The sequence below is a fragment of the Argentina anserina genome, chromosome 6 (assembly GCF_933775445.1).
Source record: "Argentina anserina chromosome 6, drPotAnse1.1, whole genome shotgun sequence".
Classification (NCBI taxonomy): Eukaryota; Viridiplantae; Streptophyta; class Magnoliopsida; order Rosales; family Rosaceae; genus Argentina; species Argentina anserina.
The window spans coordinates 5,093,244-5,118,065 of NC_065877.1; the positions used below are offsets into that span (position 1 = coordinate 5,093,244).

Here is a 24,822-nt window from a genome sequence, read left to right on the forward strand (position 1 = left end):
CGCCGGTGACATGTCCCATTTTATGCATGCCTCGAAGATGAGCAGTCATGAGTCGTTTCCATTTACGGAAATTGGTGCCGTTTAGTTTGGCGCCCCCAAATGAACCACTTTCAGAACCCTTCACAGATACTTCGAATGTCGGAATATCAGAGGTCTGAGAACCATCAGCTTCGTGTCCAGAACCCATGGAAAAGGAAAAAGTGTAGAGGAGGCAAAAAATGGAGAAGAATCTGCCGCCGGTGCACTGGAACTGTCGGTGAAGATGCACTGATGGGTCGGGTCAGGCGAACCGGGTCGGATCAGGCGAACCGGATCGGGTCAGGCGAACCGGGTCGGGTCAGGAGAACCGGGTCGGGTCAGGCGAACCGGGTCGGGTCAGGAGAACCGGGTCGGACTGAGCTGAGCTGGGCTGGGCCGGGTCGCAACGAACTGGGCTGGGCTGGGCTAAAAAATGGGTCGGATACCCATGTGACGTCGCACCGAATCTGGGCTGAGCGGTATAAAAAGCGGGTCGGGCAGTGGATACCAGACTAGAGAAAAGGAGGGAGAGGACGGTGACTGCAGAGGGAGAGGACGGCGACGTCGGGGGCAACAACAGCGGCAAAGGGACAGCGATGTTGGGTCGACTCTGGAGTGGGTGGCGACTGCGGGCGATGAGTACCGGTGAGGAGCAGCGGTGACGGAGCCGGAAGAACGGAGCGCGGAGGGCAGCGACTTCGGGTCCGAGTGCGGAGCAGGCGGCGACTGCGGGTCGATGAGCGAGGAGCAGCGGAAATTCGACCGCGAAGTCGAGAGGCGCCGGAGGGCAGCGGTGAGCACGAGAGGGCGACCGGCCGGAAAAACAAAAGAAAAAAGAAAAAAAACAGAGCCTTCTTGCTCTGATACCAAGTGGAAGTAAGTTGATTATTGCTTGATTTTGAATTAATTATTCATATACAGATTACAATGGTATATATAGGCTAATTCATTCTAACCACCTACTCACTCCACTATCTCCACTATACCTACTACATTCCACTCACACCTACTACATTCCACTCAAGATGCTATACATCCAAAGACAAACTTCTAGGCTAGTAGAATTCTTAGAATTAACATATTAATTAGGCCATGGCGACAGAGATATACGTCCTAATAAACATGAAGAAGTTGAAGTAGATAGTGCACAAGCTTCGTCAAATTTGGTAGGTTTCTCACATCTTTGGAGTATTAGACAGTGCAGGGGAGGACAATTTATCATTGTTGTATAAGCAAGCACCTATAATTGTTCATATACACCGACTTCGAGTGTGAAAGACATAACAAAGAAACCAACATGTCTTCCTTTCTAGACTTTAAACGTCGGAACAGATAACGATTGCCACAAATCCGAATCAAACACGGTATTAGCTAGAGAACGAAAAGAGTTCAATATTATAGTTACTGGGTCTACAATTAGAGGAAAAACTGAAATTTTGCCCCCCCCCCCCCGGGCCCATCTTTAGGTGAGAATGGGGAAAACACGTCGAATGAAATAGTGTATGCAATTTTCTGTAATTCCTAGACTTGTGCCACTTGCCACAAAGTGTTCACGTATTGAGGAGTTGGTTCTCTAGTATTGCTGCTCGCTAATTAGTGAGGCTGTGAGATTAGTTCTACCACTAGGTGGTCAAGGACTACCATTTTCAGACAAATATATTTTCAGTAAGAAGCTAATTAAGAAAGGGAATCAGTACGTTTAGCTTTGTCTTCACTCTCTTCACAGTTCGCAGGGAACTCTGCGATATTTTCAACCAATTAAGACCGTGATGATTCATTAAGAATTGACCAGAAAAACTTCTACTTCGCATTCATTTTATCTACAACAGAGAATCGTACTACTTCTGCAGTAGAGATCTTCACAAGTAATGCATGTTTTGACTAAAAATGACAGCATTTGGGTTTGAATTTCAGAACCCTTCATTCTAACCTTCAAGAGGCTTTGACCTGCCCTATATAAGTTATCTTCTATCTGTCTTGTCTCCCACTCTAACCCTAGTTAAAGCAATCTTCAGATTTTCATGCCAAAGCACAAGTTAACTTGTTATCCTAGCTTAGTACTCTATTTGCATAGAGCTTGATCTGCAGCTCCCTCATGAGTATGGAGTATTGAGTTAGGATGCCATTTACCTAGTGCTAAAACGGTATGTTAACTCGGTTCAGAATTTCAGATTATCATTAGGATACTTAGCTATAGCTAGTAAATCGAACTTCCATTTCGCATGCTACTGCACCAGCTAACTTGTGATCCTAACTTATTATTCCATTTGAATCAACTCTCAGTTATCCAGTTATGGAGTGATAAGTTAGGATTCTGGTTACTTGGTGCTCAGAAAGGCATGTATCTGTTGGTGCTCAAAATGGCATGTATCTTTTGGCAATTGAGTTCAAGAGCCAAGAGAAGGTTCAGATTTCTTTGCTTTTGTGTTAGAATTTGTGGCCTTTTCTGATTTTCAGAGATCAAATCATATTTCGTCTGGTCCATTGGTCTCTGAATATCAGACTACGGTCTCTAGTTTGCAGTTTACGCATCAAGCAAATCATAGGCTTGTAACTCAATCTGAAGAAACCCATAGCTTCTTATCTTTTACTGTGGGAGTGTGGGATATGCCTGTAAGACTTCATACGCCGACGAGAAAGAAATTAATTACCATTCTCTTGTTGGTAGAGGTAGCTCTTTGTCTACTGATTTCTGTTAGAGTTTTACTTTCTTTGAATATGAAACTTTGTAATGAGATTCAAGCTAGGATCATATGTATCACTATGAGCATTAATATCAATTTGCTACTCAACAGAGGAGCTGCAAGACATTGTTTCTAGCTTGGACTCAATTTTGTTTAATGAAATTGGACAGTGTCCACACACAGAACGGTATGATCCCAGTCTTGACTCTCCACCACTAAATTTTTTCAGCAAAATTTCTGTGCTAAAATTTAAAGTGATCGGAGTAACATGGAAAGTTAAAAGTCGCATAAAATGAATTCTAAAGGAAGAAGTATTCTGTTTCCATGTAACATTGTAACACTTCCCTTTTACTGAGAAAAGGAAAAGGTTTGATTCTGCAAAGTTCAGATAACATAATTTAGGTCGATCAAGATCGAGGATAATCAAATCAAACTTCAAAACTCATATCACTTAGGAAAATGGCTTCTTGGGACATAGAAGCAGCAAATTAATTAGAAGTTTAGGCTTATAGTGCTATAATGACTATGAGAACTTGGGACATGTACGAGAAGAACTATCAACCAATATAATATTGTGAAAGGAATTAGACAATTAGGACACGTAAAAGACCAACTGATATCCAAAATTGGCATTCTGAGATGCAGATGATTATCTCAAACTAAGTTAAAAAATTATGCATAAATTAGAACTATTTTTTGTACGTGTGAAAGGCATGCATACATGATTGATGATTCAGAAAGCTACAGAAACCCATCGATATTGAAAGCCAGGATTGAGAACGAATCACAATTGTCTATGTAGGTATATGTCTATTTCTCATCTTATCTTTGACATCAAATTTTAGTACGTATTCAAGCTTTGGCAGAAGATCTGCAGTGTCAGTCAATGAAGGCAAATCATGTAACGACCCCAAAATTTCAAGCTTAAAAACTCAAAATTTCAAAGTCGTTAAACACCAAACAATTTCAACGAATCGAAATCATTTAAAATGCCACAGCGGATCATCTCTGAGTTCAAAATACAACTCAGTTAAACCGATTATTACAACCAAAATTATAATTCAATATTATAGCAAATGGAATTGCGTAATCCTCACAACAAACTCACAAGATAGTCACACAAAATCCTCACACAAGCTGGAGATAAATAACTTCAAGTCCTCTGAGCAGTCCGTCAATTCCCGCTAATCCACACCTGCGGAGTTATCCACTACACCATCGAATTGGTGCACCGGGATTGTAAACACAAACCCGGTAAGCTTTACAGCTCGTATGAGTAAAATGAAAATATAACTCGCATATTAATATATATACGAAAATCCACAAATCAAACAAATATAAATGCACTCATGAGTCAATGGACGGCCCATCTGGTTGTCCCAAAGAAATATGAAAAGAAGCGCTCATGAGAAATTAAGTAACCCTTCTGGTTACCCAAATGCATTTATAATACGGGTACCAAGAACGCTGGTACACATCTGTTACCCCTCTCGTAATACACCGCCGATATTGGGCAACCACCCGCTACCCAATATCCAAAAATATGAGTACTCATGAGCAGATAACCACCCGTTACCTCACATGCAGGACTCTGGCAGACAGACTAGAGCTCTAACTGTATCGTAACTTTCGCCCGGCTAAAGGCTAGGTTCCGACTTGCCAAACAGGTACAATAATCTCACATCATATTGTACCAAATCAAGTCCGAAGACAAATCAACATTTTAACAATCTCAATGTTAAAATCACGTACAATAATCTCACATCATATTGTACAAAAAATCAAGTCCGAAGACAAATCAACATTTTAACAATCTCCATGTTAAAATCACGTACAATAATCTCACATCATATTGTACCAAAAATCAAGTCTGAAGACAAATCAACATTTTAACAATCTCCATGTTAAAATCATGTACAATAATCTCACATCATATTGTACAAATCAAAATCACATGCTCAATATTTAATTCTCGTCATCGAAATGACAAATCCCAATGAATTTATAACAGTATATAATATAGCAAACTATATATATATATGTACTTATTACCATTTATACAATATATATATATAATCCACTATATCGTATACATGTCGTAATTCAATATTAAAAACTCTTGTAAAATCTTGAATCTCCGCAAGGGTAGATTCGTAAATATGTGAGATTTTACTCACCTTCTTTCCTGCGTGCAACTTCCACGACCCTGAAAGTAATTTCCTCACTCGTTTCGTCAGTCACCTAATAGCACGATAAATGCTTAGAAAATGATACTTAAAATATCAGGTGACGAGTTCAGCACAGCTAAATGTTGTTCATAAAACATTGTTCACGGAACACTGTTCATGTTTACTAATCACTGTTTTTACTAAACCACTATTCACAGTTACTGTTTTACCAAAACAATGTTCATAGTACTGTTTTACCACACCACTGTTCACATTTACTGTTACAGGTCACTATTGACAATTACTGTTATAGATCACTATTCACAGTTACTGTTACTATTCATTCGGCGTTACTGTTCACCGACCGCCAACAATCATCACCAAATTTCACCACCACAACCTAAACAACATTTCCAACAACTTCCTAGTTGACACCAATGTCTAAATCCGAGTCTAAACAGTCCAAACAACGAAGAACATAAAATCGGCACTATTCACAAACCCTAAAAATTGAAATTTTGATTCGGGTACTTACACTTCGATTTGGCTCGATTCCTTTTGTGGGAATGTTGCTGGGACTGAGACAAGCAAAACCCCCCAAGAATCGCGAGCCATGGTGGCCGGAGGAGGCGCCGCCGCCACAGCAGTAACTTCCGGCGGTTGCTACACCGTGTGTGGTTGTCCCCGGAATGCAAGGCGTAGCCCAAAAGATGAAGCTCGTCGAGCCCGTCAGTTTGATAGGTGGCACGACACGAGGCGACGTCGGATGGTGGAGAAATCAGCCGAAGAAGGTTTTTGGGTTGGGTGAACAGTACCCGAGCTCGGGTGAACAGTACCCGAGCTAATTTTTAGAAAAAATCTGATTTTCTGATTTTTAATCTCCTCTCCTTCCTTTTATACTATTTCCAAAATCGGAAACGAACTTCCGACGTTAATAACTTTCGCGTCCGATGTCCGATTCGAATGCATGATGTGTCCACGAATTCGTATCGATGAGCTCTACGACTTTCGTGAAGGAAGTTTTCGCAACCGAGCGACAGAATAAAAGTCGATCTATACGTTGCGGTAACGTTACGTTTTCTAATTAAACGATCCGAGAACGTTTCCGTTTCCGTTTCGAAATGTCACAAACCTCCAATTGTCGTCTTGAATTAATTTCACAAGTTTAACACTTTGAAAATACTCAACATTTAGTTTCTAAAAATTCGGGTTATTACATTCTATCCCCCTTAAAAGGAATTTCGTCCCGAAATTCAAGTTCACTCAATAAACAACTGTGGGTATCTCGTCTTCATATCTGACCCTAGCTTCCATGATGCATCACCTTCATCATGATGGCTCTACAATACCTTGACTAGCTCCACTTCCTTCCTCCAAAGCTTCTTTGTGGATCTATTCAAAATACAAACCGGCTCAAAACAAAAGTGGTATTTTCCTTCACCTCAATGGTGTTATGATCGATCACATATGCGACACATCAGGATCATACTTCCTCAACATGGAAATGTAGAAGACATTGTGAACGTCCGACATGCTAGTAGGCAAGGCTAGTTTTCCCACCTTCTCGAGAATCTCAAAGGCCCAACATACCTCGGCCAACTTTTCTTTCTTGTCAAATCTCACTACACCCAACTTTGGCCCAACAGATAGGTGATCGACATGGTCTACCTTAAGTGCCTCATAGGGTACCATGCCGATGCTGGAATGGTAACTGTCGTTGTAGGTGAACTCAATCAATCTCAAATGATTTCACAGCTACCTTAAAATCCAGCATACAAGCTCTCAACCTATCTTCCGTTACCTCAAACTTTCTCCATCAGACAATCTGTCACATGTCCTAACAATAATAGTCGCATGTGAGCTACTCAAAATATAATCATCCTCCCGAAACATAATGATGTTTTCAGCATGGAGGCGTCAACGCCCTCTTTTGTCTAGTTCACCACTCTCTTGCGATTTGACAGACTATCCTCACGTCATGAGTTAGCTCCTACCACTAAGCATGGTCAAAACTCTCAACATCTAACATGAGTCAAATCAATGATTAACACATGCCTACTACTTTCATCACACATAGTGGTTTTCAAATAAACGTGTTTTATCACGACAATACCTTCATGACTTCACCACAATGCATTGCTAGAATAACGAACCTACCATTCCTTCCAATCAACAAAATAATCTCCTTTCATGATCATCTTATTATAACCATAAAAAGTTGTCGTGCATGATACCCACTCAAGTACCATATTTGTATCGGCAACACGATAAAGAAATCTTAACTCATTGAGTTCACAACCACCACAGAACACCACCTTGGATTAAGAATTACTCTCAAAAATTTCACCAAAGAATCGACTAATATACGCACAAGGCAGTAGAGAACCTCTACCGCCACCACAAGAGTGACGCATCACGCATCCCATCATACTCACCAAAACTTACCGTCGAAAATTAATTACAACTTCTTGCTTCCATGAGTGGTATGCCACAATTTGGGGTTCAGACAAAGAAGGTATTTATCTCACAACGGTGGAACATGAAAATTAGGTGAACTTTACAGCGCAAAATCCAACACGACCACAACTGAGATATACTTTACCCCCTGGTTCATACATGCCTCAAATGCATGACATACGGTCCACACAAATGCCCCAGTGCATCATCTAAGATATTGGTTTCTCCCACCGTTGTAGTACTAATAAGTTTAGTAATTACTTCAACAGAACCCGATATTAGGTACACCATCTCCTCAAAACTAACCCAAAATGATCGCTATACCACCACTCTAAACAGTTGTTTCTTTACTTTCATTAAGAACTCTCATGGCCAACGCATTCGGCCAAAATAACTTCTCTGCAAGCAGTAATATAATTGGGTACTCTTTATTGCAAAATTTATCCCTTGTTGAACACTTCAGTCAACTTCTCCTTATCCAACAATAAACAATCTGATGCATAGAGGAAAAGAACCTCTAAGTCTCCAACATTAACGCCACTTGCACATGAAAAGAAAATTTAGTCCTCAACCATTTCTTTACCAGTTAGAAGGTACTTGTCACGACCAAATCGTTAAAACATCATTAAGCTAAGGTCATCTCATACCTTACCTTCAATAGAGTTACTTCACCGCCATTGCGTCTCATTTGGACCTGTGGCATTGTGAAGTTCCAATCCCCAACACCAAAATAATTAAATCCTGAAAGACCAGCATTCTCATTTAAATGCTCATCTAGCAAATAATTAATTCATATCGCCACCTTGAGATTTCTCTATCACCTTATATTTGTTGCTCAGCCAAGAACAATGCGTAACATCAATTGTCTATAGCCGAACCAAAACAAGTTTGGAATGTCACGTCGACAAAATGTGAATCTCAATTCAATAATTGTATTACCACTTTATGGACGTATCATACGCCCTACCACTATGTTACCAATAGCGTTAGAGATGTTAGTCACGAAAATTTTCGTTAACCACCTCCAACCTATGGTCTATACATCTCTTACCTGAACATAATATCTCAACCTTGTTAGGCTTCAACTTAGATTAGTTGCATAACTAAAATCTAGTCCTTAACATTTAAACATTGAACATCCCTCAATATAGGGTCAACGCTCTCTATCAAGACTCCTTGATAATTCTCTGCCCTGATAGGAAATTATATACTCAAACCTGTTAGCATTCCAGTATCTGGATCGCATGTCAAACTTAGAGAGTATTGTAGCCTCTCTAAGCTGATCGTACCAGTCATTAAGTCTTTGAATTCATTTGTCCCATCCATACGGCGTCTTCGTTATAGGGGCTATAACACAGTATCTCCTGAAACGTCTCACTTTACTCTGATATCACAACGATGTCTGTTATAGCTACTTCAGATCCACATACTCAACATATGCCATGACTCAAGCTCTCATGGCATTATCCGCCTCGAGTCAAAGATACGAAACTCTGGTTTCCTGGGTCTACGAATGAACCCACCATGTCAAAACAATCAATCACCGTGTACTGCGTACTCAACCAATCAATTCCTATGATCACATCATAGGTGTGATCCGGAATCACGATCAAATAAGCAGAGAACTCTCCACTTCCAATCACAATAGGACAAGCCTTTCATTGTCTCCAATTCGAGGAACACTCCAAATGCGAAGTGACACATAAAGAGTTTCTCATAGATGTAGGAGTCAATCTTACCATCTCCTCTACCGAACTATCACTAATAAGTGTCGATATCATCTTCTTCTCTTTCTCAGGGTACTCAATCATCTCAAAGTAGATTATGATGCCCTCGATCCAGTGGTCCACTACCATATGATCCAGGCCTCTATGAAATAAGACGTTGACAGACGATTAAAGTCCTTGATCAACTTAACACACGACTATCGTCGTCTCTAACGACAGCAGCAGGGTCAACATGTTCTGCCCGTGGAGCAGCCTCCTCGTAAAGGTTCTCCACATTGCGGACTCGGCCTGCAACCCTACCTCGGCCGCGACCTCTCGTCCGTCCTCGGCCCTGTTCACGGCCCTTTTTCCAAATTCATCACCATTCAACAATTAACACTCAGTCATACATGTGAAGTCTCGAATTCGACAAAATAGATCCAACTAATATCAATCATGAAATTTCAGAAGAAGGTGAATCATCGGAGTATCGTCACAATACTCTCTACAGGACCAAACCATAAGGTATGGCTCCTAACACTCTCGCGTACCCGACAACATATCAATACCGAGGAGCATGTGATAGGTGCCCGCCTGCAGTCGGATCATCGCTCCCGAATGGTATAGATAATCGCCAAATACGCACTTAGGCTCTGATACCAACTGTAACGACCCCAAAATTTCAAGCTTAAAAACTCAAAATTCAAAGTCGTTAAACACCAAACAATTTCAACGAATCGAAATCATTTAAAATGCCACAGCGGATCATCTCTGAGTTCAAAATACAACTCAGTTAAACCGATTATTACAACCCAAATTATAATTCAATATTATAACAAATGGAATTGCGTAATCCTCACAACAAACTCACAAGATAGTCACACAAAATCCTCACACAAGCTGGAGATAAATAACTTCAAGTCCTCTGAGCAGTCCGTCAATTCCCGGTAATCCACACCTGCGGAGTTATCCACTACACCATCGAATTGGTGCACCGGGATTGTAAACACAAACCCGGTAAGCTTTACAGCTCGTATGAGTAAAATGAAAATATAACTCGCATATTAATATATATACGAAAATCCACAAATCAAACAAATATAAATGCACTCATGAGTCAATAGACGGCCCATCTGGTTGTCCCAAAGAAATATGAAAAGAAACGCTCATGAGAAATTAAGTAACCCTTCTGGTTACCCAAATGCATTTATAATACGGGTACCAAGAACGCTGGTACACATCTGTTACCCCTCTCGTAATACACCGTCGATATTGGGCAACCACCCGCTACCCAATATCCAAAAATATGAGTACTCATGAGCAGATAACCACCCGTTACCTCACATGCAGGACTCTGGCAGACAGACTAGAGCTCTAACTGTATCGTAACTTTCGCCCGGCCAAAGGCTAGGTTCCGACTTGCCAAACACGTACAATAATCTCACATCATATTGTACCAAATCAAGTCCGAAGACAAATCAACATTTTAACAATTTCAATATTAAAATCACGTACAATAATCTCACATCATATTGTACCAAAAATCAAGTCCGAAGACAAATCAACATTTTAACAATCTCCATGTTAAAATCATGTACAATAATCTCACATCATATTGTACAAATCAAAATCACATGCTCGATATATAAATCTCGTCATCAAAATGACATAAATCACGATAAAATCATAACAGTATATTATATAGCAAACTATATATATATGTACATATTTACCATTTATACAATATATATATATAATCCATTATATCCTATACATGTCATATTTCATCAACACGTCCGAAGACAAAAACTCGTCCAAAGACAAAACTCATTCGAAAACAAAACTCGTCCGAAGACAAAACGTTTTAACAAACACCATGTTAAAACCACGTACAATAATCACACCTCATATTGTACAAATTAAGTCACATGCTCAATATTTAATTCTCGTCATCGAAATGACAAATCCCAATGAATTTATAACAGTATATAATATAGCAAACTATATATATATATGTACTTATTACCATTTATACAATATATATATATAATCCACTATATCGTATACATGTCGTAATTCAATATTAAAAACTCTTGTAAAATCTTGAATCTCCGCAAGGGTAGATTCGTAAATATGTGAGATTTTACTCACCTTCTTTCCTGCGTGCAACTTCCACGACCCTGAAAGTAATTTCCTCACTCGTTTCGTCAGTCACCTAATAGCACGATAAATGCTTAGAAAATGATACTTAAAATATCAGGTGACGAGTTCAGCACAGCTAAATGTTGTTCATAAAACATTGTTCACGGAACACTGTTCATGTTTACTAATCACTGTTTTTACTAAACCACTATTCACAGTTACTGTTTTACCAAAACACTGTTCATAGTACTGTTTTACCACGCCACTGTTCACATTTACTGTTACAGGTCACTATTCACAATTACTGTTACTATTCATTCGTCGTTACTGTTCACCGACCGCCACCAATCATCACCAAATTTCACTACCACAACCTAAACAACATTTCCAACAACTTCCTAGTTGACACCAAGGTCTAAATCCAAGTCTAAACAGTCCAAACAACGAAGAACATAAAATCGGCACTATTCACAAACCCTAAAAATTGAAATTTTGATTCGGGTACTTACACTTCGATTTGGCTCGATTCCTTTTGTGGGAATGTTGCTGGGACTGAGACAAACAAAACCCCCCAAGAATCTCGAGCCATGGTGGCCGGAGGAGGCGGCGCCGCCACAGCAGTAACTTCCGGCGGTTGCTACACCGTGTGTGGTTGTCGCCGGAGTGCAAGGCGTAGCCCAAAAGATGGAGCTCGTCGAGCCCGTCAGTTTGATAGGTGGCACGACACGAGGCGACATCGGATGGTGGAGAAATCGGCCGGAGAAGGTTTTTGGGTCGGGTGAACAGTACCCGAGCTAATTTTTAGAAAAAATCTGATTTTCTGATTTTTAATCTCCTCTCCTTCCTTTTATATTATTTCCAAAATCAGAAACGAACTTCCGACATTAATAACTTTCGCGTCCGACGTCCGATTCGAATGCATGATGTGTCCACGAATTCGTATCGATGAGCTCTACGACTTTCGTGAAGGAAGTTTTCGCAACCGAGCGACGGAATAAAAGTCGATCTATACGTTGCGGTAACGTTACGTTTTCTAATTAAACGATCCGAGAACGTTTCCGTTTCCGTTTCGAAATGTCGCAAACCTCCAATTGTCGTCTTGAATTAATTTCACAAAGTTTAACACTTTGAAAATACTCGACATTTAGTTTCTAAAAATTCGGGTTATTACAAATCAAAATGTAATAACCCTATTTTTCAGAGCGAATGTTGGATTGTTTTTAAGTTCATAAATTTGTAAAATTTATTTAAACGAATTTTGTTTGCTTAGCGAAGCGGTAAATCGAAAACGGAAACGTTATCGAAACGTTTATTTAGAAAAATATTACGTTTCCGCAACGTAAAATCAACTTTTACTCCGTCGCTCGTTTGTGAAAACCTCTTTCATGAAAGTCGTAGAGCTCGTCAATATGAATTCGTAGACACGTGGTATGCGTTATTTGAAGATCGCATGAGGAAGTTACGTTCAAGGGAAGTTTGAGTTCCGAAAATGGGGATGTATAAATAGAAACTTTTCTGTTAGGGTTTCATTAATTGCTAAACACACTTTGTCCCTCTTCTTCCCCTCGTGCGCCCCTCCTTCAGAGTCAAAGTCTGAAGACTGACCTGACCCGGACCCGAGCCAACCCGACTCGAGATTTCTGGTGCCGTCCGGTGTCCCCCGACCGCGCGACCAGCCCATATCGTCTCGCCTCGTCTGTGCGCCATGCCTCGTGGTGATGGTTGGTATCGATTCGTATCAGGTGGTGCGAACCGAAAGCTTGACAGCGACCCGATGACCCGGTTTCGATCCGGTTTCATTCCCGGCGATTCAAGCTCCTTCACCGGTCAAGTTCTCTTCTTCACCGTCGTGCGAGGCTTGCTGTGGCAGTGGCTTGCACCATTTCATGTCGGATTGAGAGAATCGAAGCTCGAAAGAATGGATGTTTCCTTGGAATCGGTTTGGTTGCTGCAGGGAGTTTCGGCGATTATGGCAGCCTTCTGACTTGATTCTCGGCCTTCCTCGGCGTGGCAGTGGGTCTATGATGTCCTTCCCCTCCCAATAAAACTTCCAATGGCAGTGAAGCAATCCAATTCGACCTCACCATGGCTGAGCAGTGCATTTGAGCAGTGGTGGACTTGATTCGAATTTGCATGTCACTTTGGCTAAGCAGTGCGTTCCTGGAGATTGAGTCTTGTATGGTAGAAGTGAGAGTGCACCTTGTAATGGCAGTTCCGATCAAGATGTTGTTGCCTAAGGTATCAATAGTTTTTTTTTTTTTACATTGTTGATGGGTAGTTGTTGTGAAATGCCTAGGATGTGTAACTTTAGGCAGCGATGTGTCTTCACACGTGGTATCGAGTCTTAGTAGTGCCATGAGAATAATTCGAACGCCAATTATCATGTACTTATCACGATTGAGTGATTATTACGGAAACAATAGCGTTACCGAGTTTAAATTGTTATGGTCAGTGAGCGGTTTCGATACTCAGTCGATTCACTCCCTGACCTAATGACGTTAATGTATTCAGTTAAGTACATTTTGGTGGCTTAACTCGAGTTTAACGACATTTGGGGTGAAAAACCTTATTCATTATTTTCACTGCAAGGGATATTGAGTTGTGATCTCGGTATGATTATGTACTTGGCGGTCTTGGTGTGGTGGGGGTGGCGGTGATTCTTCACAAGTGTGTGGAAGACGCATCCGGATTTTAAGGTGAGTAAAATCTCACATATTTACGAATGTATCATTGTGGTGATTTCAAGATTTTTGCAAGAGTTTTAAATATTGAATACGACATGTATATGATATAGTGGATTATATATATTTGTATAAATGGTAAATAAGTACATATATATATGTTGCTATATTATATACTGTCATGAATTCATTGTGAATATGTCATTTCGATGACGAGAATTATATATGGAGCATGTGATTTAATTTGTACAATATGAGGTGTGATTATTGTACGAGGTTTTTACATGGTGTTTATTAAACGTTTTGTCTTCGGACGTGTTTATGAAATATGACATATATATGATATAGCGGATTATATAAATATTGTATAAATGGTAAATAGGTACATATATATATAATTTGTTATATAATATACTGTTATGATTTTATCGTGATGATGTCATTTTGATGACGAGATTGTATATCGAGCATGTGATTTTGATTTGTACAATATGATGTGATATTATTGTACATGATTTTAACATGGAGATTGTTAAAATGTTGATTTGTCTTCGGACTTGATTTTTGTACAATATGATGTGAGATTATTATACGTGATTTTAACATGGAGATTGTTAAAATGTTGATTTGTCTTCGGACTTGATTTTTGTACAATATGATGTGTGATTATTGTACGTGTTTGGCAAGTCGGAACCTAGCCTTTGGCCGGGCGAAAGTTACGATACTGTTAGAGCTCTAGTCTGTCTGCCGGAGTACTGCATGTGAGGTAACAGGTGGTTATCGGCTCATGAGTACTCATATTTTTGGATGTTGGGTAGCAGGTAGTTGCCCAATATCGGCGGTGTACTACGTGAGGGGTAACAGATGTGTACCAGCGTTCATTAGTACCCGTATTATAAATGCATTTGGGTAACCAGAAGGGTTGCCCAAATTCTCATGAGCATTTTCGTTTTCATATTTTGGACAACCAGACAGGCCGTCCATCGACTCATGAGTGCATTTATATTTGATGTTTTTGTGGATTTTCGTATATATTGATATGCGAGTTTTATTTTTGTTTTTACTCATACGAGCTGTAAAGCTTACCGGGTTTGTGTTTACAATTCCGGTGCACCAATTCGATGGTGTAGTGGATACTCTGCAGGTGTAGATTAGCGGAAATTGACGGACCGCTCAGAGGACTTGAAGATATTTAGTTCCAGCTTGTGTGAGGATTTTGTGCGACTTTCTTGTGAGGATTATACATTTCCATTTGTTATAATGTCGAATTATAATTTGGTTTGTAATAATCGGTTTGACTGAGTTGTATTTTAAACTCAGAGATGATCCGCTGTGGCATTTTAAATGATTTCGATTCATTGAGATTGTTATGGTGTTTAACGACTTTGAAATTTTGAGCTTTTATGCTCGAAATTTTAGAGTCGTTACACAAAAAATCTGATGTACTTCCTCTTAACACTCTTTGCAGTCTAGCAAAAGTGGAAAATTAAGCTTACATACAATTTTCTCCCCACTACCTGTATTAAAACAAACACGCATCAATTTCAAGCTGTAAATAAACTAGGTAATTAAGATGGGTTGAAAGTTGAAACTGTAAATTGTCTATGGAGATAAGGAAAATGCTGTTCAGATTACTGAAATATGAATGCTTGTATTTTTATTCAAGTGAAGGTTTATGTATGTACATCTATATTAGATGCTATATATAAATTCAAGCTAGATGGTCTAGCTATCATCTAGAAGTTGGAACTAGTTTGCCACTGATTATCCAGATCATTTACTTTTATATGAACAGTTAGGTTCTTACACCAGCCCATTAATTTGTTGTGCTTTCCCAACTATTGTATGTTAAATTTATGTCAAGAAGAGAGATAGTGATAACAAAATAAGAACAGAGGGCAAGTTTTCATACTATTTTGATACTGGTTTCAGGGGCGGAACCAAGAACTCGAAGTGGGTAGGGTTGGTTTTTTAAGGCATGAAAAAAAAATTGTAGGAAATGAAATAATTAGAGAAATTATAAAGAAAAGTTGTAACTAAAGAGAAAATAGGGATATAATACAAAGAACTGGAAATGATGAGGCAAACAAATGGGGTACTGGGGTAGAATAAAAAGAAAATGGAAAGAAGAAGGCAAAAAAAGAAGGAAAAAAAGGGAGGAGGTGGGATTTGAATTCGGAACCAGAAGTGTCTGCTTACATTTTAGCCGGACACTTAACCAACTGAGCTAATTGACATTTGATAAAGAGAAGGGCATATAGGTAATTAATTACAAAGCTAGATTTCGTCTGGGCTATAGCCCTACCTGCCCTCAACGTAATTCCGCCTCTGACTAGTTTGGTAATGAAATTCATATAAGAGATTTGTAATAGGTTTCATCAATGTATACTAGAATGTTCCATGCACATTAATCACACCCCTCTGTCGAGATGGTCAGCTGCTTTGTGGTCCATATAGTATATGATCATATCAAGATTCAGAACTGATCAACCCTAGCTACCAAGTACAGGCATCCAATATTGATATCTTTGACTGGAAATCTTGAACTCAAGGCTGGAGTTGCAGCATATCTTTGTCCATAAGTATGCAGCTGACACCTTCAAGCCTGAAGCTTTGACTGGAAATTTTGAGCTCTGGATTTAAATTTGTAAAACCCCTCCACGTTTATCATCAAGTTTTGGTGCCTGCCATGCACTATGTATGATCTCCAGTTCTCCATCGTCTCTAGCTAACTCTTTCACTACTCTTCTGAGTCTTTCCTACACTTTGTTATCTCCTTGCCTGTGGTCAGAACCCATATTTGCTTTCAATTTCGACTGCCCTTCCCTCCTTTCATCATGATCAAGCTACTCCTTTGATTATCTAACTATCTATATATCATTACTTATCCCAATTACCCTCTTCCATACTCTGTCACCATCTCTTATTTCTAGGCACATTTGCTGTAGTTCCTGAAACTTTAGCATAATATCTATGACCACCACTTTGTCCTCATTCCCACCGCTGCTCTGGTGCATGTGCAACCCTTCCACCACCATTACTCTATCTACTAGAATTGTTAGCGTGATTAGTGTAATAGCATGATTAAAAGAGGAAATCACGCCTGGTGCATGTGCAACCCTTCCACCACCATTACTCTATCTATTAGAATTGTTAGCATGATTAGTGTAGTAGTATGATTAAAGGAGGAAATCACGGGCGTGATTTCCTCCGTGATTTGTGGGAGTAGGCTAAGTTATTTAGTTTATATATAGATTGCAAATCAAGTGTAATATAATCATCTGAGATACAATTTGAGTTGGTATCAGAGCCTTTTTTGGAGCTCTGTTTTTTCCTGGGTTTCACTGAGTTTTTGCGTGGAACTGCACCTTCTTCATTTTGGCATAGACGACGTCCACTGCCCCCTCCTTCAAGTTGTGATCATCACTGCTGCTCGGCACCTCCGTGACCCGCCCGCCGCTGTTGCTCGGTCTCCAACCTCTGCCCCACAAGCACAGGGACATAAATACAGCACTGTCCGGCAGCAAGCTTCATTGGTTACGTCGGAGAAAAGTTTTTTGTTTTTCTATCCCTTGAAGCCCGCGACCCGCCCGCCGCTGCTCAGAACCACCGCGACCCGTCCACAGCTGCTTAGAACCTCGGCGATTCACCCACCACTGCACAGAACCTCGGCGAACGACGACAGCCCCATCCTTTCCGAAGTCGAACCCGTCGTCGGTGTCATACCCAAAGACGTGGACTCCCGTCCCGGTGCTGCCGCCGTCGACCCCTGAAGCTCCTGTGAAAAAAAAGAGGCGCGCGACGGGGGAAAAACATTTCGGTGAAAATCCAACCCGGATTTGACTCGACCCGGAGACCCGGATTCGACCCGACCCGAGACCCGAATTCTATTATCTTGGTTGTCAGTGTAGATACACCGACAGTGTCGGTGCACCCAAGACAGGCTCAACTTCGTTTTTATCCTATTGTGTTCCCGCTGCATCAATCCTGATCTTTTTTTTCAATGGTTTTTGGAGACGACACAGAGAGTTCTCCCATTCAATTCGTCCACGAACCAGATATTTATGGTCTGGTTAGACGTGATCATAACACAGCATGAGGAGCAATACTGATCGCATCCATTGGTATGGCTTTAAATATTTCTAACTTTGTTTGTTTTGATACATGGATTATTGATTCTGGTGCATCTGATCATATGACTTATGACAAATCTTATTTTACCGTATTGTCTCCTCCACCAGTACCCTATGTTACTAATGCTAATGGTGAGGCATTTCCCATATTAGGGAAAGGGTCAGTTCGTATTACTCCCACAATAGAGCTTCACAATGTACTTTATGTACCTGCGTTATCTCATCATCTGACATCTGTTCCCCAATTGAACACTGACGCTAAGTGTTATGTGACATTTTTTCCTATGTATGTGATATTTCAGAATCTTCTCACCGGTGAGTTAATTTGTCGGGGGTATTTGAGTGGCCGGTTCTTTCATCTAGATCAGACATATGCGGGGGAGAAACCAGGGGCACAGTCTCGAACCGCTTTACTCTCCACTTTTGATAAGCTAAGTGAAGTTTGGTTATGGTATCGTCGCTTAGGGCATCCATCTTTTAGTGTTATGAAAAAATCTATACCTACTTTGTTTATTAATGTGGATGTGTCACTTTTACGTTGTGAGACATGTGTTTTGGGCAAGAGTCATCGATCTACATATTCCCCTAGTACTTCTAATAGACGTTCTCTTCCTTTTGAATTAATTCATTATGATGTTTGGAGACCTTCCAAAGAGTCTACTGTGTCAGGGATGCGGTATTATGTGTCATTTATTGATGATTGCACCCGTCTTTCATGGGTTGTTCTCCTCAAAACTAAAGATGAGGTTTTTCCGGCTTTTGAAGCCTTCTATACTACTGTTCAAACACAATATAATGCCACAATTAGAGTTCTTCGGTTTGATAATGGGGGGAATATGTGCATCATGTCTTTCAGAAGTTCTTTAACACGCACAGAATTGTTCATCAAACAACGTGTCCTTACACACCAGAGCAGAATGGAGTTTCTGAACAGAAAAATCGTCATTTACTTGATATGGCTCGGTGTATTCTTTTTAGTGCCCATATGCCTAAGTACCTTTGGGGTGATGCTGTCATCACTTCCGCTCACCTCATTAATCGTCTTCCCTCTCATGTCCTTCAGGGAAAAGTTCCATATGAGGTACTTGCATCTCATGTATCATTACCCTCTTTTCATTATCTTCCTGCCCGTGTTTTCGGTTGTGTTGCTTTTGTCCATCTTCCAAAATATCAACGGTCTAAATTGGATGCCCGAGCAGTTAAATGTGTGTTTGTTGGGTATGGAGGACATCAGAAAGGGTACCGGTGCTATCATCCACCTACCCGGAAGTACTATGTCACTATGTATGTTACTTTCTTTGAGGACATGAGCTATTTTACCTCTTCCGATACTGCTCTTCAGGGGGAGAATTTATATTTTGAAGACATGTATCATGGAGAGGGGGAGACAAGTAAGCCAGTAGATATGGTGAGCGGTTCAATTGAGACTACCAATGTGTCAGCTACACAGGCACCACCGGATGATGCCGGGTCTCCAGTCACTCCAGACATTCAAGTACCAGAAGATGACAACACAACTGCCCCGCATATCTCCCGTACTACTGATTCTACACTTGACCAATACTCTCATGGTACAGAAGATTACTCATCTGAGGTTAGTCATCCTATTGGGGCTAATACTAGTGAAGCTAATAGTGGACAATATGTCTTGCCAAATAGGTCTACTCGAGGTCAGCCAACAAAAAAGTATGAACCTACCCCTCAGGCTAAAGCTAAATATCATGTGGCAAATTTTATGTCTACCAAAAGGTTGTCTAAGTCATATGCATCATTTGTGAATCAAATATCTATTGTATTAGTATCTAACAAAGTGCAGGATGCATTGGGAGATCCAAAATGGAGGAAAGCCATAGAGGAAGAAATGGAAGCATTACAAAAGAACAATACTTGGGAGCTTGTATCTCCACCACATGGCAAGAAGACTGTGGGATGTCGTTGGGTGTTTACAGTGAAGCATAATCCAGATGGGTCGGTGAGCCGGTATAAAGCACGTTTAGTAGCAAAAGGGTTCACCCAGACATATGGCATAGACTATGATGAGACATTTGCACCTGTTGCAAAGATAAACACTATTCGGGTATTGCTCTCTGTTGCTGTTAGCTTAAACTGGCCACTCAGACAGTTTGATGTTAAGAATGCATTCCTTCATGGAGAACTTACAGAGGAAGTGTACATGGATCTTCCGCCTGGATATGTGGCCGCTTCTCCAAGTAACTTTGTTTGCAGATTAAGAAAGTCTTTGTATGGTCCTAAACAGTCACCTCATGCTTGGTTTGGAAGATTCTCACAATTCATGAGGAACATTGGCTACAGACAGAGTAATTCAGACCATACATTATTTCTCAGACATCAACAAGAGAAGGTAACAACCCTAATTATATATGTTGATGATATGGTAGTTACTGGGAATGATACTATTGAGGTGGATAGGTTACAGAAACAGCTAGCCACAAAGTTTGAGATGAAGGACCTAGGTACACTCAAGTACTTCTTGGGCATTGAGGTATCCCGAGGAAGTGATGGTATCTATCTGTGTCAAATGAAGTATATTCTTCATCTACTAACAGAGACATGTATGTTGGATTGCACTCTCATTGATACTCCTATTGAGCAGAACCATCGATTAGCAGAATATCCAGATCAAGTTCCTACTGACAAACCTCGTTATCAAATGCTAGTTGGACGCCTTATTTATTTATCACATACCAGAACAGATGTTGCGTATGCAGTAAGTGTAGTGAGTCAGTTCATGCATAATCCCAGTGTGGACCACATGGATGCTATTGTAAGTATTTTGAGGTACTTGAAGTCAGCTCCAGGGAGAGGAATAATGTTCTCTAATCATAATAATATCCTTGAAGTTTGTGGCTTCACAGATGCAGACTGGGCTGGAAATATTACAGATCGGAAATCCACATCAGGGTACTTTACATTTTTTTGGGGTAATCTTGTTACATGGAAGAGTAAGAAACAAAAAGTGGTAGCTCGATCTAGTGTTGAGGCAGAATACATGGGTATGACTCAAGGAGTATGCGAAATGTTATGGCTTAGAAATTTGCTACAAGATTTGGGCATTAAGCCTAAGTGTGCTATGCAGCTGTACTATGACAACAAGGCGGCTATTGATATTGCACATAACCCTGTGCAACATGATCGTACAAAACATGTGGAGGTTGATCGTCACTTTATAAAGGAGAAGCTAGATGCGAAAATCATCAGTTTTCCTTTTGTTCCTACAGAAGAGCAACTTGCCGATACGCTCACAAAGGAGTGTCTAAGAATGTTTTTTATGACTCACTTATCAAGTTGGGCATGGTTAATGTGTATGCGCCAACTTGAGGGTGAGTGTTAGCGTGATTAGTGTAATAGCATGATTAAAGGAGGAAATCACGGGCGTGATTTCCTCCGTGATTTGTAAGAGTAGGCTAAGTTGTTTAATTTATATATAGATTGCAAATCAAGTATAATATAATCATATGAGATACAATTTGAGTAGAATATCTTAAATGGAACAAATGTTCTGTTTTACTGTCGATGGAGTGCCTTGATTAAGGACCATTAAGCTAGGATAACAAATTATGATACGTACTGCCTTCTGGATCACGGGACTGGAAGTTCCACACTGCCACATGCTCAAACTATTCACTAGTCCTTTAACTGCTGGAGAACTGACCATGGAGTCCAGATGACCAAATTGGACCAAACTGCAGCTGATCACTTTTATCCTAGTCTTCCGATTGCCATAATGGCTGCGGAGTGCTCATCGTAACACTTGGAATATAGAAGAATAGTGGTAATGAGCCAATCATTCGAAACTCAACTGCTTTCATTTATGTATTTGCTTTTGTTACTGCCATTCCGTCTCGGTGTATAAAAAGATTAAAAACTAAAAGTCTGATAATTATATATTGCATAGTTGAAAGTTTGAGTTTCTGTCTCCAATTTCCTATTTGCAGAGTGATTTTTTTGTTTGGAATACTTGCGAAGTGATATTTGATGATGACTTAATCAGAAACTTTCATTTACCAAAAACTAGATTTATTTCAAGGATGATAAACCTGTCATCCTTTTTACCTTTTTCAAATGAAATTAGGGCTAGTCAGGTAATGGTGTCTCTAGACTATAAATAAAAGAATAAGGATCAGGTATATTCATCTGTGAGTTTGACCCCAAAAAATGCCAGCAGACACTAGAGACAAAGCTGATCGACTTGACAAGTTCCGAAGGGCTTGAATCAAGCACGTTTTGGCACTATGTTAAGAGCTCAAGAAGAGAAGATAGCAATTTCATATGTCACGTAATGTTCCACACTTCCAGAGTCATTTGTTAACTACCCAGTTAAGACCTTGGAATATTATTTACCAATACAGAAAAAGGGAAATCCATCAAATTAGATCAAGTGTAGTAAGTTATGTCATACTTCAAAAGTTTATCACCGTTGCTTCAAACCTTATCTGAAACTATTCTATACCCTTTTCTCCAGCAATTCACTCTGTTATGATTGGATGGAAATTGCAAGTCTTCATAATAACTCAAAAAGTTCTACAGAATATGGAAGTGCAATAAAAAATAACGGTTTTTATATGACACAAAATGTTATGATTACATTGGTAAATTCAGGAAAAGAGATAAATTGAAGAATGCATCCATAATGCATAATGCAGATGAAGAACATGAACATTTCTGAGCACATCCTGCAACAAGAAGCAAGAAATTAGATTTATGTAGCTGAATTGGTCAATTACAGGACTTCTGTCAGCCTTAAGAACATAATCATAAATATATGGCCTCTGCATTGACTGCCTATAATTATGTACCATAAAACGTCCTTCCCATGGGGTTTTCCTAAAGTGAGTCGAATAAAAAACTGAAAATTGCAATGTTGAATCATCTTTTTTAACAAAGAGAAATTTGTTGCTATACTCTTTAGTGTTAGAAATATGGCAGATGCAAAGATAGGTTTACTAGAGAAGGCTATTATATCTACCACTACCGACAACATAAACAAGGACAAGCTAGAACCAAAAGTAAGTTTGGGAAGGATGGAACACTGGAAGAGTGTAATACAAAATCATGAAGGATGAAGAAAATGTATAATTTCCCCACCCTTTGTTTTTGTTCCATAATACAAAAGTAAGAAAGAAGGGAAAATGTTACTACAAATCACAGATGTTCAATGGGTTGAGAGGCCATAAGTTGAGATGCAACTCCTCCCATCCCCTTTTCCTCCTTCTCTACCACCAATTAAACATAACACACCTAATCGAACCTCCCTTGTCCCTTTTCCCTCTATCCACTGTTCCATATAATCTCCCTTCCTATCTGTCCAGGCATTTTAATATCCCTATATAAAGTTAACAGAGATGACAATAAACCCTTGTGACCTTGACAATTGCACTTAAGTGACTTAATTAAGAATAATATAACTAAGGAGTATGTACAATTACCCAAAACTAAAACCATATCAACCTGTGGAGCAACAATATAATGGAGGCAGTCAACCAGTGTAGAATGATCTGAAATCTGATTCAAAGACTGACTAAGAAAAATGATTCTACTGTCTACATTTTGCCAAGATAAACTTAATGGCAATATGCATATACGTAGGAGTCTTGCTACCAAAAAAAGGAAGGAACTAAAAAAGCACACTAAGGAACAAAGTCAGGGGTTTACAAAGATCAAAAGCTCATAGAGATTTAAAATCCTTGCCATACTGAATAATACTCGGTATTTTGACCATTTTCATTTCTAAGAAACAAAACAAATACAAGAAGAGGTAAGAATGTTGGGAAATACTTGCTCAAACTATAATTGCACATGAAGTTTGTGTTGGGCCAGCTACGACTCCCCCTTCAATTCATCTGAATCTGAATCACTAGCATTATAGCCTACCACAACAGATCCAGACAACCAAATCAGAGGCACATTTACAACAGCAACAACAATAATCAACACAATGACAATAACAACAATTGCAAATAGAGAAACCAACCCGGTGGCTTTTCACAAACTTTCCAAGCCGAAGACCGGGTCCTCGACGCTCTTGTGATCCACATTCTCCCCTACAAAATCCCAAAACCCAAAATAGTCAATACTACAAACACAACCAGACCTACCATCACAAGAACAGAACTTTAACAATCCCAATCGCATTGACTTTGTTGTTCTAATACAAGCAAAACAATTCACAACTCCTTAATACGAAAAGCTGAAAAACCATACCATATGGGCATCTCTGGGAACACCATAGCCGCTATAGTACATCTGTCCCACCAGCACCTGCATATTAATATCTCCAGCTTTGGCCTCCTTGAGAGTATCCTTGAACCACCGCTTCACGCATTCCGATACAACCTCCTTCAGCGGCGCCCTGCTCTTCTCCCTCTGCGAGCTGCTCGAACTCTCCATCTCCCTCTCTCTCTGCGACGTCGTTTTGGGACAACTGTTACAGCCTGGCCATAAAAGGAAGCAACTTTCGCACTAGAATTAAATAAAGCAACAAACTTTAAGCTGTACTTAGAAAAAAGGTAGGGTTTTTAGGCCTTGAATGAATTTGCTTACCTTGGCGATGCGATTCTCACTGTAGATGGTTTTTTTTTTGGCGACTGAGAAAAAAAATAATTGAAAGAAGAAGAAGAGTAGGAAATTGCTAGGAAGAAAGACGGCTGAGCTTGACTGCGTGAGCTTCGGTGGTAAGGTACAAAAGGAGAGAGAGGAACACCAAACGACGTCGTTGATTTTGCCTTTGCCTCTTCTAGTCTTCTTCCTGCAGACTCTCGATTTTGTCTGTATTATATATGGCAAATTCTTGTGTCACTGGATAAAGTCTATTA

The 24,822-nt window shown here is 39.9% G+C and overlaps 2 protein-coding genes across 4 annotated transcripts; both read right to left on the minus strand.

Annotated features, from left to right (window-relative positions):
* Positions 1-3,805: 3,805 nt before the first annotated feature.
* Positions 3,806-11,963, minus strand: LOC126800281 (uncharacterized). Of its 2 annotated transcripts, none has more exons than XM_050527611.1 (3): positions 11,685-11,963; positions 4,880-4,943; positions 3,806-3,912 (listed from the first exon to the last, which is right to left on the minus strand). In XM_050527611.1, exons 1-3 carry the CDS (start codon positions 11,910-11,912, stop codon positions 3,887-3,889), a joined length of 318 nt encoding a protein of 105 aa, XP_050383568.1. In that variant the 5' UTR covers positions 11,913-11,963; the 3' UTR covers positions 3,806-3,886. The 2 variants fall into 2 exon arrangements, with proteins under 2 accessions (XP_050383568.1, XP_050383567.1); XM_050527610.1 differs by lacking the exon at positions 4,880-4,943 and adding an exon at positions 11,185-11,248.
* Positions 11,964-22,547: 10,584 nt separating this feature from the next.
* Positions 22,548-24,708, minus strand: LOC126800282 (uncharacterized). 2 transcript variants are annotated; one of them, XM_050527613.1, is made up of 5 exons: positions 24,551-24,708; positions 24,212-24,441; positions 23,982-24,051; positions 23,790-23,877; positions 22,548-22,683 (listed from the first exon to the last, which is right to left on the minus strand). In XM_050527613.1, exons 2-4 carry the CDS (start codon positions 24,395-24,397, stop codon positions 23,828-23,830), a joined length of 306 nt encoding a protein of 101 aa, XP_050383570.1. In that variant the 5' UTR covers positions 24,398-24,441; positions 24,551-24,708; the 3' UTR covers positions 22,548-22,683; positions 23,790-23,827. The 2 variants fall into 2 exon arrangements, with proteins under 2 accessions (XP_050383570.1, XP_050383569.1); XM_050527612.1 differs by having other exon boundaries at positions 23,786-23,877; positions 24,551-24,706.
* Positions 24,709-24,822: the final 114 nt, after the last annotated feature.